General features: G+C 35.5%; 1 protein-coding gene across 2 annotated transcripts in view; it reads left to right on the forward strand.

The window, feature by feature from the left end:
• Positions 1-15,697, forward strand: part of NKAIN3 (sodium/potassium transporting ATPase interacting 3) — a 2,330,126-nt gene that overhangs the window by 1,048,824 nt on the left and 1,265,605 nt on the right. For both annotated transcript variants that reach the window (XM_086965797.1, XM_086965798.1), the window contains exon 3: positions 14,348-14,428. In XM_086965797.1, coding sequence (XP_086821923.1) covers positions 14,348-14,428 — 81 coding nt within the window. The remainder of the gene's footprint in view (positions 1-14,347; positions 14,429-15,697) is intronic.

Raw genomic sequence — 15,697 nt, forward strand, 5'->3', positions numbered from 1 at the left:
GACAGGGCAGAGGCCTAGGAGTCCAGTAAGGTTACTTCGGACAGTTACCTGGCCACGGAGCCTTTTCCAGTCTAGTTCCAGCCTTCAGGAAACAACTGCCATGGACGACAATGGAGTGGTCCTGATGCTGGGGATGCAGGAGAAAAAGCTGATCAAAGATGATCTTCGTGGTATGTGGTCGACACGGGTGAAGTGCAGTTGATTCCTCCGTGGGGCAAGGAGACTTTGACCATGGCAATTGGGGTCCCACCATGTCCACTTTGCAATAGTAGAAGATCAGCTACAGCCGGGCTACTGATCTCGCGATGCAGCAGTCACAGGAATATGCTTGGTGGTGGCTAGTGTCCCTGTTGGTAGATGAATCCACTCTCTGATAGCAATTCTGAGTCCAGCATACATGGGTGCAACTTTTGTCTCTCTCGGATTTGTCTCTTGGTGGTGCCAGTGGTGATTCCTCAGAAGTGGCTACTATGTTGCCAGTTTGGGCTTCCTCAGCTTAGATGTCCCATGTGCTGTTACAGGGAGCCAGCCGACTGACCCTTGGAGTCATTGCTTCAGTCTTGGGGTCAAATTTTCCACAAGTCAGGAACTACAGGCACAGTCCAAACCCACTAGCCCAACGTGCAGCAGGTGCAGTCCTTCCAATGATGCAACCTCTTTTCATGCAGCTTGAAAGGCAGCAGAGCAGTCCTCTTTAGGTCCTCTCTAAAAATCCGGTCTGTGCTGATGTTCAGGGTTCTAGGGGTGTCCGTTTTATCCTGGGAAAGTGCCCCAGGAAGACAATGCGGTTACTTGCCAATGTTCTAGTTCCCTCCTCTTTGGTGACAAAGTTCCTGTGATATGTGGCATTTGGCTATTCCAGAGTGCGATTTTCTTGCTACTCTCAAGATGTCTGAACCTTTCCTCACCTGTGAGGAGCTTGGTAGCCCACTCCAGGGATGTGGCTATCTAAGGGCTACTCGCCCACAGGAAAGCCGGTTTGAGGGAAAGGTTTTTCCTCTCTGTCGCTGTCTTCAACTTGTCTGCAGGAACAAAAGGCATCCTGCTTGGGTGTGTTGTCATAGACAGGCTTTCAAAGAAGGCTTCCCCTTTGAAGCTTGCCTTTTGGGGTAACACAGAGAGTCACCTTCCTGGTAGAGGAGGTTACACCTTACTCTGCAACAACTGCCTTTGCTCCGAATCCTGGGAGTCATTCACACGTCTTCCCAGTTGGGCAGAAAGCTGTCTGTTGGCCTAGGCTTGTGCAAAGTCACTGGACCAGCTGAGGCACAGAGTGGCAACTTTCTATAAGTTGCCCAACTTTAATAGGGACATTAATCTTCACTTGCACATCAAACTTTCCTCAACAAAATGATAACTTTCAGGGTTTTGCTGCTAAGACACATACACACCTATATATTTTGCTTGATAATATACAGATCCCTGCCATAGGGCTCGATAGGAATTCCTTAGGGGATACTTACATATATTATTAAGGGAAGGGTGGCTTTGTCATTAATAGTAATGACAAAGTCAAACTAGCAGTGCCCACAATGCTCTTCCAGTATGCAGTGGCAGTCGTGTGGCCATTTTGTCATTTGTCACACTCTGGGTGGCACAAACAGTGCTGCTGTCCTGGCTGGACACTCTGCTTACATGACCTTGGTACCTTGGGTATCAAATACTTGGGGCAGTACTTGTCAATTGAGAACATCCTATTCAAAACACTTTTTATAATGGGCGAGAACTCTGGCACTGGGGTCTGGTTAGCAGGCCTTGGTGCATTTTCAGAGTCGAAATACGAGCAGCTAACAGTCCAAATAGGGGCAAAGAGTGGGGGAAAATTGCAAAAAATCCTGTTTCCTTACAGCGAGACCCAACCCACATGCATTTTGCTTGCAATGCAAGATGAATGCGTGAGCACCAAGAAATTATGGACCAAGCAGCCTGTTATCAATTTTTCCCAAAAATCTGGAAGTGTCCTCTTTGAAGTTATTAAAATTACAGTGATCCTCTTACATCGGCTGGTGCCCACAATTGGTTGAGCTTTTAAACTGATACACCTTCTAAAGGCAGTAAGGTGGTTTATGAAAGATCACATAAAAGCAGTTCCATACCTACATTGAGGCAATACAAACAATTCTACCCCATTCCAGAACCTATCAAGAAGAAATGGTTTGATGTTGCTCAATACGAACAGTGTATTGAATGCCCTCTTGTTTAAGACAGACCACTAAGACTCATACACATGGCTGGTCTTTCTTGTATACATTTTGACCAGACAACTTTCATCTAGGCCTCAAATTTCTGAAGCAACGTTTGAGCCCCTGGGCATACAACTCTGATAGCACTTGTAGTCATATCTGGAAATCTTTGTCATACTGATGAAAGGAGACCATGCAGCCAGCAGTCAAGGTCCCAACAGCTCTACGAACAATATAAAGAAACTTGGTGACATAATTGAGGTATGTGACACTTTACACAACAGTGCAGTCCTGGAGAAATTATGTGCGCTGCTGAAGGAGCCTCCCTTCCAATCGGATCACTGAAATATTATCGACGGTCACATTATCGACTTGCAAAAATATCGTTGACAAATTATCGACGACAAAAATATCGACTTTCTATACTTATAACACAAATAACAAAAATATCGAGTAAAAAATATCGAGTATGTACAATATCGAGTACATAAATATCGCTTTAATAAATATCGACTACAAATATATCGTTGTACATGAAATTAGCCCTAACACTACAAAAATATCGACTAAAATAATATAGACTACTAAAATATCGTGAAAAAAAAAATATCGAGTTCATTTTTGTACACTTTCATGTCTAAAATACCATATTAATCATCAATAAAAGTCATTGCTATATACAAAATACATTTTACATATAATACCTGTTACTTTTATAAAATTCCTATTTATCAACATTTGCTATACATTCTATTACATGCATTATATCATTTTCTGAATTTTCTTTGCATTTAACAAACTTTTTCATTACTTATTTTAACTCAAAAAATCTATTTCATTTAACAACTAACCTGCTTTAATGCGGCAATCACCACATACCACCATTCTCACATCAGCAAACACACCAATTAACAAAAAAAAATTCAAACTAGCCTATACAATGCTTCATTACATCCTACAACCAATCAAATCAAAGCACAAAATACACATACTATAAAAGGGATACATGCATTCTACCATTTGTTGCTGCTAACTCTATGGAAAGTAGATGCCAACACTCTGAAGATTTTGTTCCTGAAGAAACATCTTTAAAGATCCAGCTCATTAGCTAATTATTCAAGTAAGTAACACTGCATTATTTAGAAATCTAAATTAGAAATGTACTATTTTACTTAATTCTCCTAACTCTTGCACTTATTTTATTTTAATCTCTTCTTACATTTCTGATAGAAACTACTCTAAAACAATTCCTATTACATGGTCATATTTCTTCACATGGAAAATCAGATTGTAAGTATATATTAATGCTCTGTTATACAACATCTGCTGTTTTTAAACACTATTTCACAACAGTATTTCTTTGTTTTAAACATTATATTTACAGATATACTGAGATTTTCCTATTTCTACACAAAAAGGATAAAACTACACTAATTAAACATGTAAGTATAGATGTTTTTGTTATTAAACACCCAATTTTATAATTGCAAATTTCTAAGCAACATATCTTGCATATTACATCTTCCCTACAGATCATATAAAACATCCTACATCAACTATACCAAAAAACAAGACTACCCTTGTACAAAATGTAAGTATACTTGTAATTTGTCTAAAACTGCTGAAAAAAACGCTAACTATATTCTTAACACCATGTTATATATTTTGAATTTCCTCTACAGATATTCTGAATACATCATACATCTATTCTACAGATCCTATAAAAACATCCAACACAAACTATACCAAAAGACAAGACTAACCTTGTAAAAAATGTAAGTATACTTGTAATTTGTCAAAACTGCCGAAAATAACGCAAACTATGTCCTTAACAACATGTTATATATTTTATATTTCCTCTACAGATATTCTGAATACATCATACAGCTATTCTGCCTACAGCAAAGAAAACAACTTATTTAGAAGTTAGTATACTTTTTAATATTTCCCATTTCCCAAGGTTTCAAAATATGAATTATAATAATTTTCATTAATTTCTTCTATCTTCTCTACAGATCTGAACTTTACTACCTTGATGTACTCCACCAATTACTACAAGTCTACTATTTAAACAAGTAAGTATATGTAATGTTTATATCAAATGTACAAGTAAGCAAAATTGACAACTGCTTTTTTGTAGGAAAAACGTTTGTTATGTGTAAACATTAACTTGCCATTTCTATATTTTCATACCAACAGTAAATAAAGAAATACATACAAGAAAATCCTTCAAAATACAGTTCTGCATTTGTGATTACTACTTTGAGTAACAGTAAGTATAAATACATCATTAATGATGTTAGCACCACAAAGTGAAATATATGTGTTTTGATTTTGTTTCTTTCTACTCTTTCCTAGAACAAGTAAATCAAAATGACTGAATGTGCAGAATTTGTTATGTCACAGAAAAATAAATTACTATTATGTTACATGGGTTATGTGTATAATCAGGAAAGACAAAGTGGTAGAAAAGTTTTTTGGAAGTGTACCAAATATTACTCCAACAAATGTTATGGGAGGGCTACTACTGAGGAAACTAATGTGTTATTTACCAGGGAACACAATCATCCCCCAAATGTCACAGAAATTGAAATAAGAGATGCTTTAGAAAGTATTAAAACTGCTAGCACACAAAGTGAAAAACCAACAACACAAATCCTTAAAGAAGAACTGGTAAAAGTCCCAGCCCATGCTTCAGGTCAACTACCCTCTATTGACTCCCTGAAACGCACAATAGCACGCACTAAAAGACTCACTAGCACAACCCAACCCAACCCTAACTACTTTTGAGGAAATTATTATTTCACCAGAAATGGCCATCACACACAATAAAGACAAATTTATCCTTTTTGACAATGAAAGCAGTACAAACAGAATCATTATGTTTGCAACTGCAAGTAATTTAAGAAAAATCCAACAGTGTCCCCAATGGATGATGGATGGAACATTTAAACCATGCCCAAAAACATTTTATCAACTGTATTCCATCCACGGTTTATACCATAACTCTAACATACCTTTCATTTACTGTTTGCTACCCAAAAAACAGCAAAACACTTATACAGAAATATTAAATGTTCTCAAAACTGAAATCAATAATTATTTTCCTGAAAAAATAATTATTGATTTCGAAGTAGCTATGATTAATAGCATTTTGAGAACATTTCCCCACACAGCAATCCAGGGTTGCTATTATCATTTTAATCAGAGCATATGGAGGCATCTCCAAAAATCAACTTTAAGTATACTATACTCAACAGATAGCACCTTTGCCTATCAAGTTAAAAAATTGATAGCCCTGGCCTACGTCCCTGTTACAGATGTAGCGGAACACTACAATTTATTAATAGACAGCACATATTACAAGAGGAATGAAGATAAACTAACCCCATTCCTGGACTATTTCGAAGATACTTGGGTGGGAAGGTTGCACAGATCTGGACATCGACGCCAACCCAAATTCCAAATCCCTTGGTGGAATGTCTATCTTAGTACTTTAAACCAAGAGGCTAAAACAAACAACAGTGTAGAAGGGTGGCATAATGCTTTCCAAGCAACCACAAGCAGAGGCAAACCCACATTCCATAACCTTCTAGAAGCTTTGAAAAAAGAACAAAGCTATCAGGAACTAAGAATGGAACAATCTGTATCCCAAATAGGTCCAAAACTCACTAAACAAACTCAACAAATGTTCCGACTACTGCAAAGTCAAGTCACACTATACCCTACAACTAGAGGATTAGAATACCTGTCAATAATAGCTAAAAGTCTACTATAAAAATGTCCACAAAATATACTAATGTCTTCATACAATAATGGTAAAATTACATTTCATAAACATTTGTAATCAATTATAAATAATACATATTTGTTTAACAAACTTATTAAAATTACGAAAATTATTTCTTAACAAATATGCATTGTTTATAATTACAGCACACATACACATTACATAAAAATCGACATTTCCCACCCAATAAAAATTGTAATTTAAATACTTACAATTTTTGTAGATGAGAAAGACGCAATCAAGCAAAATGCAATCCATACAATCCAATCCAATATAGGACAATTCCAATATGGGAAACCCTCAAAAACCTGAAAATAAAGTAAAAAAATTAAAAAAACGCTCCAGGAAATCCCGAAAACAGTAGTGTGGACACTTTAGTATTTAAAGTGATATACACACAACTTTTAAAAAACGGTCACGCATATCAACGTATCAATCCAATTCGAAACCCACCAAAAAACCCGAAAAATGTCGTAAATGTGTAAAAACCGATCCTGGCCAACACGAAAAATAGGAGATAAATGTAAAAATATATCCATAATAAGTCAAACATTAGTTTCACCGGAAAAAAACACGCTTCCTTCCATGTAGTTTCCATGCGAGGAACCGGAACCTGTAAAATAACAGACATAACGAAACCCACCCACAAATAGCCCAAAAATGTTGTAAATACACTCACAATTAACAGTAACCATGTAAGAAGACATTTCCGAACACTTAAAATAACAGTAGAACTAAAACATTCACGACGCATCTGTAACGAAGACATTTCACCAAAACGCTACTTAAACAATTCATACATACACCAAAAAACACTAGAAAGTTCGATTATACCCTCAAACATGACCACTTACTTATAATTTGTATGTAAAAATAACCTTACCTCTCTCCACGCGAAGCAACTCCCAACCGCAAGCTTCTCCAGTCCAGAATGAAGCGCAATAAGCTTACGCGGTAAAAAAGTAGTCCCCTTAAACCATTTGTGTAAAAGTATCATAGACAATACAATGTTATAGTAAAAAAGATATAATACATACACATTTATAATTTTAAAAATTAATACACTATACTCATTATAATTAAACTTATTTAAGAAATAGAAATATATATTTAATATAAATTAATATATAATAATTATTATATATTAATATTATTTAAAAATTATGTAAATATTTTGTTATTGTGTACATTTATATGAATAAGTTTGTGTTTCTTTTTAAGTAAACATTATAATTGTTTATGGTAATGATTAATAATAATAAATAATATAACTTATTTATTGTTATTAATATCAAAATTATAACCATTTAATATATAAACAATGCCCAGAAATATTGTTTTTTTTATCTCAGAATGTATGTTTTTCTGAAAATAATAAAAGAATGATTATGTGTATTAATTAATAATAATAATAATAATAAATAAATGTGTTATTATTTTTATTAATTATTCCAAAATGTTTTATAATAATTTCTAACTATAACAAAAGTATATAATTGCTAAAATAATATTTTGGCAATACCAGATATTATTATTAAACATATTGTTCCCCTATACTGTGATAAAGTTTACAACATAATATATTTATATGTTTCATTTTAAAACAACATTGTCTGAAATATATATCAACAAATATATTATTTTGTATTTCAATTTCTTGAACAAATGTAATAATAGTCATGTTACTTGATAAAATTATAAATGTTTTTATATATATATTTACTAATATTAATATTTAATATTAACAATATTAAATATTAATGGTAGAAATTTAAAAAAAATGTTTGTTTTATTTATTTAAATATAAATACTTGTAACTCAAAGTTTATGAAATGAATATTGTATATTAACAGAAATAATGTTGTGAACAAATTTTTGTTTATAATTGACAACATGTATATAAAAGTTAATGTATTATTCTGCGAATAATCAAAGTCAAAATACTGTTATGGTATTTTTGTTTGTGATTGTATTGTAGTACACAATTCAGATTTCAAAAATGGTTAATAAAGTTTTTTTCAAACATCCATGTTGCTATATTTAGTAATATTATAAGACAGTAATGTAAAAATGTATGCAAATGTGCTGGACATTGACCAATTTAATATGTCCTATTGCTACTCCAGTCAAGCTAATATCATTGAAGGTGCAGGACACTGACCAATAATTATTTACTATTCCTACTCCAGTCAAGCTAATATCAGTAAATGTGGTGGACACTGACCAATGATTAATTACTAATCCAACTCCAGTGTAGCTAATATCAGTGATGGTGCTGGACACTAACCAATTAATAATTACTATTCCAACTCCAGTCTAGCTATTTTCTGGGAAGGTGCTAATACATATATTTTTTAGATACATTTAAAACTTAATAATGTAATGTTATATTTATTTGTATTTGCCTGTAATAGCTTTAAAGTATATAATTTTTTTTACCCTGTACACCTGTACCCCAAAAACCCCAAACTGTCCCTGAACACTAAAAATACCCCTTCACCCAAAAACCCAAAACTGACCCTGAACCCAAAAAATACCCCTTTACCCAAAAACTGAAAACTGACCCAGAACCATAAAAATACCCCTTAACCCAAAAAGTAAAAACTGACCCTAAACCACAAAGCATACCCCTTTACCCAAGAACAGAAATCTTACCCAGAACCCTACAAATACCCCTTTATCCACAAACTGAAAACTGACCCTGAACCCTACAAATACCCCTTTACCCACAAACTGAAAACTGACCCTGAACCCTATAAATACCCCTTTACCCACAAACTGAAAACTGACCCTGAACCCTATAAATACCCCTTTACCCACAAACTGAAAACTGACCCTGATCCCAAAAAATACACCTTTACCCAAGAACTGAAAACTGACCCTGAACCCTTAAAAAAACCCTTAACCCACAAACTGAAAACTGACCCTGAACCCTATAAATACCCCTTTACCCACAAACTGAAAACTGACCCTGATCCCAAAAAATACACCTTTACCCAAGAACTGAAAACTGAACCAGAACCCTTAAAAAAACCCTTAACCCACAAACTGAGAACTGACCCTGAACCCTATAAATACCCATTTACCCACAAACTGAAAACTGACCCTGATCCCAAAAAATACACCTTTACCCAAGAACTGAAATCTGACCCTGAACCCTTAAAAAACCCATTAACCCACAAACTGAAAACTGACCCTCAACCCAAAAAATACCCCTTCACCCAAGAACTGAAAACTGACCCTGAACCCTCTAAATACCCCTTTACCCACAAACTGAAAACTGACCCTGAACCCTTTAAAAACCCCTTTACCCACAAACTGAAAACTGACCCTGATCCCAAAAAATACACCTTTAACCAAGAACAGAAAACTGACCCTGAACTCTTTAAAATACCCCTTAACCCACAAACTGAAAACTGACCCTGAACCCAAAAAAATACCCCTTTAACAAAGATGTTAAAACTGAGCCTGAACCCTAAAAATACTCTTTTACACAACATTAAAGATTACTATTTAATTAACAATTAAATAATAATTAACAATAACAAAAAAGAAAATTTATTAGCACATTAGCTGTAATTAATAGAATTTATTAATTAATATTGTTTATTTCAAATTAATTAATTAACATTATCAAAAAATTATACATTATAATAACATTACTGCAATTAATATAATTAACTTAATTAAATTAATTATTTACCAATTAATTAATTAAACAAATATGCAAAAAAAAAAAAAATTAAATAATTAATATTAATTAATTACCAATTAATTAATTAATCAAATATGCAAAAAAGTAATAAAATAATTAACTAATTAATAATAATTAATTACCAATTAATTAATTAAACACATGCAAAAATGTAATAAAATAAATAACTAATTAATATTAATTAATTACCAATTAAAATCTAGTTAAAAAAATTAACAAACATATATTAATTAATTAATTATTATTAAATTACTTCCCACCCTATTCCCCTATAAACCCATAACCCGCTCCTAAACATTAACTGCAAATTATATTTTTAATAATAAATTTATATTACTTTTTTAAAAATGTTTTCAACTTATTCTCGATATTTTTTACTTTGACTATTTCTCGATATTTTGTCTGGTCGATATTTTTGAGTCGATATTTTTGTAAACGATATTTTTTTGTCTTTTTTTGAGTCGATATTTTGTCCAACGATATTCCTAAAGTCGATATTTTGTAAATGTCGATATTTTTACCTCGATATTTTGTCCATTCGATATTATGTAGTCGATATTATGTCCAGTTACCCTTCCAATCCAGTGTCATCTGCAAGAACAAACCTGGGTGTCCTCAGGTAAAAGTAACAAAATCTGCTGAGAGATCCAGCAGCATTTGGATACCGTTTTATCTACCATCAGCATTAGAGTGGAAAACTAGTAGTACATGTGAGTGGAAGCCTTGACTTGAGTGATAAACTATAGCGACCTATGGGAGACGGTAACTGCAGAAATTCTGTCTTTTGTAGAAGTTTCCCAAAAATTGCACATTTTTCATGGGTTGGAAATGATGGAATCCACACATCCAGTGAAAGAGATGTTTATTTTTAAGACACATAGGAGATAATTCTCTGAATAGTTTAACAGGAACAAATCATAGGGATGGACATTTAGCTTTAAGGAGTTCTCTGATTTTGAAGTCTACGGAAGTCATCACATCAAAATCAGTCCAGATAGGAGTGGGCCACCTCAAGGGTGAAATAAAAACAGTAAAACGTCTCCCTGTGCGTCAGATATTTCTTCACAAATCAGCACAATTTGCAAATCAGCAGAATCTTATCAACAAGGAATTGGTTAATTTGTGACTTAATGACCCACTTAATGAATAACAGGTGCAATAGATATTGGGTTAGTGCAGCGAATTGGGTTATTTTATATTATATTATATTTTATTTTATTTTTTGTTGTAAATTAGGCCAAACCGGGAGATGGAGCACTGTACGTGAGGTAATGGTAATAGAAATTGCAGAACATTAATATACATTTAGAGAAAAATTATCTGGGAATCTCCGAAATACTTGGCAGCAACAATCATCAAAATGTGATTAATGTAGAATGATTTTTTAGTTGGTTTTAGGGGAAGGCAGTGCATGTTAACCATGTTTGCCAAACTCAGAAGGACAAGAGAAAAAATTGGGTGGAACTACGAGAAAAATCTGTTGAATAGTTGGGACTAGAGTTCATATGTTTTTGCTGATGGGAACGTCGATCCGGATTTTGGAATGATTGGCAGAGGGATATTTTATTGATGAAGTTGAAAAACCGAGGAGCTGCACCTAATATAGTTAGAACACCAGCCAGGTATTTGTGGGTATCTAAGTGGACTAGTAAACTGGTTAAACTGTATGGGATGTACATCTACACTACATTGAGACCTGGAAAGGAAGACAGGATTTTGTGATGTGGACATAACAGTGAATGACGCAAAAGCAACAGGACATGAAACTTAGAATCCCAGTGCATGAGAGGTCCTTTAATACCATAGGGTGATTCCCTTGGGCTAGTATGGAGAGATATGGTAAGGACAGTAGGGGATCCCTCTTGTTGCTTTTGTATTGTTAGATGTTCGGGAAAGTGAGCAAACCCTGTGTCTCTTCCCATTCCCTCCTTCGAATTCAGCATAATAGCATATGAACAAAGTAATTGAAAGAATATAGGGGCATATTAGCAACGTTCAGCGATATTTACCGCTAACGATGCTTAGCAACGAATTTTTTAACGCTAAGCATCGCTGGAAATTATCGCAGAGATAACTTGCTATTAGCAAGGTTTATCTCAGTAGTGATAAAAATCCTTGCGCTAACTGCCAATTGAGAGATTATCACTGGAAAACCAACGATAATCTCTCGAAGTTTGGTGTTAGCTTGATGATAGGGGCTCACAAACTTAGCCATGATATCCACCTTCCATAGGATGTCATGGCTAAGTCAGGAAAATACCAGGTGTAAAAAAAGTAGTGCTAACAGCGGTTAGCGCTGCTTTTTTATCACTAACAGGGTTAGCGAAATCCTTGATAATAGGAGAAATGTCGCTTAACAACATTTCTCCTATTATTTTTCTCTGGAACGCCCCCTTTGCATCTCATTAGAGATGCAAGGGGAAGCATAGAGAAAAAGGGTGCTAACATGCGAATTTCTGTGTTAGCACCCTGTTGCTGATAGGGAGATAATTTTATCTCCGCTTTCTTGGCTTTTAAAGCCAAAAAATGCGGAGATAAATCCCTTGATAATATGCCCCATAGTTTTTTACTGTCAGTTTATAGTGCATTGTTTTAATTGATAGACACCGAGCTACACATATGTTTCAGTCTTCAGATGTGATTTTAATGGACAGTTTCTGTACATCAGCGTACTGGTGCATAGAACGTCCCAACCCTTAAATCACTTCTCCTAAAGACTTTCTGTTAAAGATGATGGCAGCAAGTATTCAGTCTTGTTCGACCATGAACTGTGAAGTGGTGAAGATGGTGTCTTGCATTCTGACAAGTAGAGAATATTCTTTCTTTGGTATTAAGCAACCCATTGCAGCACATTACCCTAGTACATATGGGATTTTTTCCTCTATTAACCAAGACTAACATGGTCAATATTATCCAATGCTGCTGACAGTGCAAGGCATGTCCCGCTCCTATCTAGGACGTGAAGTGCCATACGTGTCTGAAACCCGATTGATGTGCAGACAGAAGGGTGTTTTCTATGAAATACTGTTTCATTGTATGGGTATACATCTTTCTGTGATACGTACCAGAAATGGAAGACCAGTGGTGAATTGAAATTCGGAGTTTGGCTCCTAGAGTTGAGTCTTATTTGTTCCACCTAAAGCTCAGGATAGACTAAGCAGGCAATGGAAACGTGCTTGCTTGAGACATGTCGGAGGGAGCAAAGGGCTTGAGCCCCATTAGCAAGCAGGGGTTAAAAAAAGGAAGGGTATGCCTTGGTCCCTGGCACAGGGTTCAGTATCAGTGAGAGGACAGTTTATCGTATCTGCAGTTATCTGTGACATGCCTTTATTTAGTGAGAATGGGGCAGGATGGGGGATTTGAGGGGGTGTGGGGCAGTGATGTGCTTTTCCCCATTTTATCACAAATTAGATATTTCTGTACACATTTCCACAGCTTATGTTAAAGTTTCCTGATGGTAGTTAGTTCCTCAGTAATTTTTGTTATTAGGCTCTCAAGCTTAATGTTTTGGACAGTTCTTGACTTCTTAATAGAAGATGTTAGTATACCAAATTTGTTGGGAGAGGTTACCTTCTCACTTTTGTTTTTGGAAGTCTGGTGGAAGGTGAATTTGGAAGGGGTCAAGTTTGTCTGGTTGAGATGGAACTTGTTGCTCAAGTTTGGGTGGGTGTTTGTTTTTGCCAAGCCACATAAACAGCTTGAATCTGAAGTGCGACAAAGTTATGTTAATGTTACAAAACAAGCCCTGCTCAGAACCAGCTAAGCAAAAAAGGGACACAGCAAGTGGTTTTCCATTTGCAGCATTTCTACTTTTACATCTCCCTTCTTTGGCCCATCCAATTAGATTGAGTCTTTCTTTTTTACATGTATTGCTATTAATAAATGTTTTTCCTTCTAGACAGGTGATTTCTTTTATAACTGCATCAAAATGTATTACAAATATCAGTGATTACTCCATTCATTTGAAGAGAAGCCGTTGCATAGCCTACTTACCACAATCACAGGATGCTGGTGACATCTGTAGGCTTATATACTGGCGCAACTCACAACATTGCCGCTTGCAGTATTTCTTTTCCTCCTTTCGACACAAATTATGCATAGATCCACGCCTCCCTAGCCCAAAAGGTCATCTGGCTGCGTCAGAAGTTTATCAGAAATTTTTGGCCTGACCAAACTCCTTGGCCTGGTGGCAAAGGCAATTTTTGGCACTTTACTTCTCTACTTTTCGAGGAACCTCCCCTACTACCTCACTATTCAAGCACTGATATTTGCAAAACTCACCCTATCAACAAACAACACTGCGGCCCTTTTAATTTGTGGTCCTTGGGAACATTTCCAACTTTTATATTGTAATGTCTCCCCCATTAAAATAACATGACACCGTGGGGCTTGTTTACAAGCCCCTTGTGCTGCCCGTACGTCACTTTTTTCCATATTAAAAGTGACGCACCGGTGATGCAAGGGGCTAGTAAATATGACCCTTTATTTTTGCATTCCACGTTAATCAACCCCACCATCTATGTTACCCCTCCACTGCTGTGTCCCAATGTTTATTTGCAATGCAATGCACAGTATATGTTCTTTATTACTCAATGTCACTATTTGATAATACAATTAAATGTGCTTATCTCCTTTTCCTTCTATGTATTCCATGTATAGTACACGGTGTGGACTGCTATTTGGGTTGCCTGGAATGTTTTCATTATCTGCTTCTATTTGGAAGTAGGAGAACTCTCTAAGGTAAGCTATTGCCTTAATTGCTGATCTCTGCCACTGAGACAAGTCATCAATGGTGTATTGTTCATGAAAGTGTGAGGAGAGTTCCGGGTGGGTATGTTCTGTTCTTCTGGAGCTTGAAAATCACCATAAATGGTCAAAAAGTGATCCTCTGCTATCAAAGTGTGTTATTACATTCTGAAACAGACTCTGTACCTGAGTGAGAAATACCCTGCTGAACTCTACACCTGTGCTTTGAGTTGCTGTATATTTGGTTGATCAGTTTTAGGTACAAGTAGTTGAAAGGCTTTCACTTGGTTAAAGTTTGTGATTCTTCGGAGGATAGCAGCATCACGTGGTTTCACAATGGTGTACATCATTGTATGGATTTCCTTGGAAATAATGTAGTGGAAAGTGAGCCGAAAATGTCCATATTGTGTGCGCATGTGTTGACTCTTTGACACCCCTGATGAAGGTCACCAGGGTATGAGGTGAAGATGTGATTCGTGTTGAGGGCTTGATTTTCTGTTGTATAGTTTAGTTAGTGTCTTTTTCATTTCATTCATCACTGAAGGTGTTTCAGGACTTTTCTAAATATCAGTGCAAGCTTGAGTGCCACATGTAAAGGCTTCTTCATGGAAAGCCAATATCATTGGCTGACATGAAATGGTCAACCCTTTTCTCGATAATAGATCTCTGTTTGTCTGCAAAACAAAGAGGTCAGGACAACAGAAGGGCACACTAGTAACACTTAGACATCCATGTTCCTGCTTGAGTTGCCATCCCACTAAAGTTAACCATGCCCCTCCTTCACCCACTCTTGTACATCTGTTACAGGTGAAGGAGCAAACCTTGATTTATAGATGATTCATGTATTGCCCATAGTTGACATCAGGGTTAACAAAATATTGCATATAGTTGAATTCAGGGTTAACACGGTCTTATATACAATTGACTTCAGGGTTAATAAATGGTTACACCTAGTGCATTCCCATTACTCATTGGATGACAAAGAACCCAAGGGCCTTCGGTTCTGAAAAGAATTGAAGAGCAATTTTGTTTATGATGTCGTTCTGAAATGTAAATTCTCTCTGCTTTTCACTACAATGCTGACAGTATCGATTTGTTTAAATGTTCTTTGTTTTATTTCAATAACATGAAATTGGCTCCATCCGATCATTATGTAGATTTTAATAGACATTTTATTATTGCATTCCAGACTAACTACAATGTTTAGAAACCTTTAGTTGTCGTTGAGCTTTTTGAAAATAAAGTATAGAAATCACGCTAAAT

The sequence above is a fragment of the Lissotriton vulgaris genome, chromosome 4_1 (assembly GCF_964263255.1).
Source record: "Lissotriton vulgaris chromosome 4_1, aLisVul1.2, whole genome shotgun sequence".
NCBI classification, from domain to species: Eukaryota; Metazoa; Chordata; class Amphibia; order Caudata; family Salamandridae; genus Lissotriton; species Lissotriton vulgaris.